The sequence below is a fragment of the Anopheles darlingi genome, chromosome X (genome assembly GCF_943734745.1).
Source record: "Anopheles darlingi chromosome X, idAnoDarlMG_H_01, whole genome shotgun sequence".
NCBI lineage: Eukaryota > Metazoa > Arthropoda > Insecta > Diptera > Culicidae > Anopheles > Anopheles darlingi.
In genome coordinates, this window is record NC_064873.1 from 2,661,336 (window position 1) to 2,667,335 (window position 6,000).

A 6,000-nucleotide genomic window follows, 5' to 3' on the forward strand; every position below is an offset into this window, starting at 1 on the left:
CGAGAATACCACCTCAGGGGTTGCGCAATTGTCAATCCGCTGGCTCGTCCGAGCCGTGGCCGGTTTCCATCCAGACTTTCTGTGGCTTTCTGATCAATCGATCCACCGGCAGGCTTCGGATCTCTGCGCATCTGATCTGCGGACAGTCTTTGACAGTCGAATTTTTGGCTCAATCGAAGTTAAATCGATAAGGATATTGATTGATGCAACAATCGTGCGTCTCGCTCACATTTTGAAGCGAGTTTCACTAAATCCTGCGTTTTTAACCATCGTTATAAGCATCACTTATTGATCCTTAAAATGCTTCCAAAATGAGAAAAATTGCAAATAGCGAAAACACTAGTTAAGCTTATAATTTAAAAAAAATAAAATATATCGCGCGAAAAGTGTTTATTTTTTTTGCAACATGTATAAGTACGGACAAGCCGTATGTTTATTAACAACCAACAAAACAAGGGGTAGGGCTCAAATTTCCTTCGCTACCCATCGCCATATATCCCGGACCGGGAAAAAGTATTTGTTTTTATAGGAAACACACCTTTCGAAATTTAATGCCATGGCCGTAGCTGTTTTTTTTTGTATCTCAACAAGTCTTTCACCAAATACAACCAAAAACAAGGTTGAAAAGTGGCAATTTCTCATGAAAATATTAAGTTGGCTAGGTTTCTTCCCAAAAAAATATATTTTCAAAAATAAACCATTGTTCCATTGTCCTCTTTTGAAGACATAAGGGAGCTCATACTTTTCTCATTTCCATCTGGTGTGGAGAAATTTCTGAACTGAGTGTTTGTGTAAAAAAAAAAACAGAACACACGGTTACTGGGCAACACATGAAGTCGGTTTTTTGTTGTTGTTGAAAATTTACAAATTTCTGTTCCAAGCTTCAGCAACACACACAGAACCACACGTGACGAATACGAAATTAGTACACCATACGAAAAAAACGGGTGGCTCGCATCGCTTCGCGTTGTGCACCGGGGGGCGAACCGCGTCCATCCGGTCATCGACCTTCGGCAATTTGTCAATGTTACACCGGTACAGCGGCTTATCGTCTCGAAAAAACTGAAATAAAATAAAAAAACAAAAGTCACCAATAAAATGTTGCCAATAATGGTTTCAATATATTGCATAAATAATATAAGCGTCGCTTATCACACACACACACACACACGCACAGTTCGCACGTGGGGTCGAAGCAAAAAACAGAAAAAACAAAGAGCGCATCTGGTGGCCATCCCGCAATTCACTGTCTCCACTGCCGTCCATCCACCAGCCTTCCTGGTGTGGTGTGGTGTGGTGTGCATTGGTTTGCTTGGGGCGTTATAAGGTCCGATGGTACGTACGATCACGACGCCTCCGGGTGGTCACTTGCCTGCATCATTCCCCTTCCCCTCCTCCCCTGGTCCGGATCACCGGGAGTGTCCGATGACGAAGGCGTGTAATGGAATAATAATTATTGTAATTTACTAATGATGATTGTATCTGTAGATCGACACCAGCACACCATCATACAGAGTGTGGAAGGGAGGGGGGGGGGGGAGGGGGTGGAGTATACACCAGGCTTTACGCTAATGTGCCACTGTACTGTGGATGATGTGGAGAGACCGTTCGAGGACCGGTCGTCGGTCAAACCTTTTGTGTGGTCGCCGAGCAATCGAGCTCGGCTTTCTGCTCGTTGCGATCGCTGGCTGCTGCCTCCATTGGAACGCACCGGGCCACCACGACAACAGCAGCCTGCCTCCTGTCACACAAACACACACACACACACTTTCCTGTTGCAGGACGGTAGGTAGGTGGGGAACATATTTCATCGTCTATTCATGCGAAAACCACCGGCACTAACAATTAGCAATTTCATCAAAACTTTCACCCAATCTAGCGCCATCTGAGCCACACACACACACACACACACGCGCACGGTGACGAGGCACACGAGGCTCTCGCTCACTCACTAACCGGGGGGGAGCTCTCTTCTTCTCTCTCTTTCTCTCTCTCTCTCTCTCTAGCCACCACATCAAGTCCCATCAGCGTATCGCCGACGTCCTATAGATTGTGATACGCTGTACGCTGATGATGGAGGTGGACGAAATTGCAACACACGACGACGACGACGACGACGACCTCTGCCTTCATCATTGGTTGCCAGTTTGATGGGACGAAGTGAAGAGAAGTGAAGCAACGCTACAGAAGGTACAGAAGGAAGGCAGGCTGGCTGGCTGGCTGTGAAGGAGGAGGAGGCTTTCACCGGATGGCGGATGTGAGCCGTGTGTGTCAGTCAGTCAGTCAGTGAGTGAGTGAGTGTGAGAGCCGGGGGCCCGATGTAATTATAGCTATCGTTACTATATTTAATTAAATTATGAATAATTTATATTGGTTTTACGGCTCCTGGAGGCACGTCGGGCTCGTGCTTCTTCTTCTTCTTCTTCGCCGCCATCACCACCACCATCGCCTAGATCGGAAAATTGGGAAACGCCATGATGTGGCCATCAGCAGCAGCAGTAGCAGCAGTAGCAGCAGTAACAACAATTTCGGCAGCAAAGTGCTTCGACGCCCCTCCCCCCCCCCCCCCCCCCCCCGTATGTGTGTGTGTGTGTGTGAGGCCCTTTTGACACCAGAGGGTTGAAGGGGGTTTCCTGCGTTGCGTAGTCCCGGGGTACTCACACCTCGTCTATCTCGTCGTCCATTCGACCGAACCATTGCTGCTGTTGGTGCTGCTGCTGCCATTGGCGCCGCTGTTGATGTAGTTGAAGTAAAATATTCGCTGCATTGCGAACACACAAACAGACACACACAATCGAGATAAGTTAACACACAACATTTAGATAAGCCCGAAACCAGGTCCAAGGAGGTTTGTTAAGGATACCATACCATACCATAAACCAAATCGTGTAAACAAACAAGGACGCAGCAAAGGGTACAACTAAGAGACTTCTCGAGGGCGCCGCGATAAGAGCGAAACGGCACGAAAGGAACCATCGATACCACGTAGACCGTTAAAGCCACAGCGCAGCATTCACAGGAGCACTTGCGCCCTATCACTGCTTGGAATCAAATCCTACCATTCCGTTTTGGTATTTATTATCGCTTTCCGTTTATTCGTTTATTCGTTTAAGGGCGGGGGCTTCGGTATTTTATTTTAAAATTTCGCAATTACTTTTTACAATTTTTTATGATTGCTTATCTTTTCAAGAGTACTGTGTAAAATTTTGGGATCAATCGAAGCAAAACTGACAAAGATATGGATTTTTGAAAATCAACCTTTCATATAAGGCTCAAAGCATTTCGCGACTTTCAGGGGGGCTTCGGTATTTTATTTTAGTCCTCGCATTTACTTTTTACAATTTTTTATCATTGCTTATCCTTTCAAGAGTATTGTGTGAAATTTTGGCATCAATCGAAGCAAAACTGGCAAAGATATGAATTTTTGAAAATCCGCCTTTCATACAAGGCTCAAAGCAACTCGCGACTTTAAATCGCGTTTTCCCAAAAACCTTCGTTTTCAAAGACGGTGCCCATCGTAGCATAAAAACTACTGGACCGATCGATTTGAAATTTTAAACATATAATCTCTACACTATTTGCCAGGTAGCCCCGTTGAGTTTTTGTAAAAATTGTTGATACTTTTTTTTAGATAATTTTTTAATTATGTAAAGCTCATTGTTTGGGGCAATATCGAAAAAAGCATCACTTTTTCAATTTCAAAAATCTGCCAAAAATCGAAAAATGGGAAATTTAACAAAACCTCGACGGGGTCAGCTGGATAAACTTATAATCTAACAAAAGAATATTCATTTGAGTATATCGGATGACTCAGCACGTGGCTACGATGGGCACCGCAAAAAGTACATTTTTGCAAGCTTGCCTTTCTAGATTGAATGCCACGAGCGTAGTTTTAAACAAATCTTCCCCAAAATAGCACCAAATATTCTTGAAAAGTAGTAGTTTACTATGAGATTATTTTGAAAAGCTAAAGTTGATTGGTTTTTTCACTAAAAACCGTCAAAAATAAGCCCTTTTTTGCCCCGAAATAACCAAAGCCCCCTCTTAATAGAAAAGTATATGGCCTAACATGTGAGACCTAAACAACAGAATCTTAAAAACTAGACGCACAAACTTAAGAACTAGAATTAGACGGTGGCGTAGGTTAACAAGAGAGAATATATTTATTACGCGACAGACAGACAGATTAAAATCGAACAAAAAATTAACGTAGGTTGCATTGCCTAAACATAGATATAAGAGGTTCATAATAACTGTAACCGCTGCCGGAACGGAACTGAGGGACGAGAAACTCATAGTTGACGTCTAGGGAGACGTTTAGACGATTGCTTGCCACGTCGCAGACGTCAATGTGTTCTGGCAGTGGTCTGATCGCCTGCAAACGGACCGGTAAAGGACACTTCCGGTGATCTGGGCCGCGGCAGTAGCCGGTTTTCTCCAGCTTCTGGTTCCAAACCCCCCCGTATGGTGCTTACACCCTAGCCCCTGGCAGGGTTAGTGCCAGGTCCACACACCAGGTATGTGACCATAGGGTGCGCTTCGTGAACTGTACCTGCGGCCATCTTGGCCTGAGAGAAAGCCATCGTCGTCGTCGCCGTCGTTGTCGTGTCCGCCCGCTGCATAACATTCCCAATCTGCTGCACCCTCATCCCCTGTTGCAACCGGCCCGCGTCACTCCCTCCCACGAGTTGAAGAATTGAGAAGCAAAAAAAAGCAACACACACACACACATTTTTGCCTAAAGAGCGCGCACGCTAGAGAGAGCGAGAGAGAGAGCACGAACGTGACTCGTCTGCTCGTGCACCGTTTATGGAATGATTTTTGCTGCTTGGTTCGCGCGCATGTAATATGCCGCCGCCGCCGCCGGATAGGGCCCACCAGCGGGGGTCGATCGAAAATCGAAAGCGCAAGCGGTGCCAGGGAGTGAGCCAGGCCGGGGCGCAAGCGGTACCCCCGTTGCATCCGTTGCGCATCGCAGTCCGACTCGATCGAGACAACGAAGAACGATACATCCCGACCATCCGAACGACCCGGGACCTTAGAACGGGCAGGCTCCTTCTCCTCCTGGCCTCCCAACAGGACCAAGGAGAGAGGACGAACGCAGGAGAACGACGACAACGACGACAACGACGGCGACGACGGCGACGACAATCATTGGAACATACTTTTCATATTTTTCTGATGTCACCCCGACCTCGCACGGGCCCGGGCCCGGGCTCTCGAACCCCTTGCCACCCTCCCTCCCCCTCACCTTTCCCTCCCCACCAACCCTGTTGGCAGGACAATTGTTCGTCGGATTGTAATTTTCAATTGTATTGCTACATTAAAACCTCTTGCACTCTCTCTCTCTCTCTTTTGCTCTCTCTCCTGTTTTTTTTCGTTATTCTTTCTCTTTCTTCTTCTCTCTCCTGTTTTCTTTTTCTTTCTTCTCCTTCTCCTTCTTCTTCTTCTCCTTCTTCTTGTTCTTCTCTCTTTTCCCCCCGCCTTTTTGTTCGTCCTGTTTTGCTTAGCGCATATATTGCAGTGCCGTGCGGCGTACCGTGGATCGCGGCACAATTCGTTCATTCATTCCCCTCTCCCCCACTCCGCACCAGGCACCCTTTATCATGCCAAAAGATGCCGATCCATTTGCCATTTGACGTTCGCGCTCGAGTTCGCCGATGTGTTTGCCATGTTTGCGTGCATAGCATTCCATTCCAATGCCTGCTTGAGGCACTGCTCGAAGAACGCTCACCAGCAGCAGCAGCAGAAAGGGAGGAGAGTGGCACATCTGGGCATGCAAATCGCGGTGCAGAAGACGGCCGGCAGGCCAGCCTTTTGTATCTTTATTACACTGGCAGTAGTGGCGGGCCATAACCTCGATTAAGGTACAGGCTCGTTGCTCGTAACGATCGCGATAGCTTAAAGGAAGCGATGGTCCAGCGATGTCCACCTTCCCCCTAATCCCAACAGAGAGAGAGAGACAGAGAGACAGAGAGAGACAAAGAGGCAAAAAAAGAG

General features: G+C 46.9%; 1 protein-coding gene across 1 annotated transcript in view; it reads right to left on the reverse strand.

Moving 5' to 3' along the window:
* The window catches only part of LOC125955424 (netrin-3-like), a 58,066-nt gene extending 53,770 nt beyond the window's left edge, over positions 1 to 4,296 (reverse strand). Inside the window, exons 1-2 of the mRNA XM_049686592.1 lie at positions 4,210 to 4,296; positions 758 to 779 (exon numbers count right to left, since the gene is read on the reverse strand). Of these exons, the coding sequence (XP_049542549.1) occupies positions 758 to 779; positions 4,210 to 4,296 (109 nt within the window). The remainder of the gene's footprint in view (positions 1 to 757; positions 780 to 4,209) is intronic.
* Between the last annotated feature and the right edge of the window lie 1,704 nt (positions 4,297 to 6,000).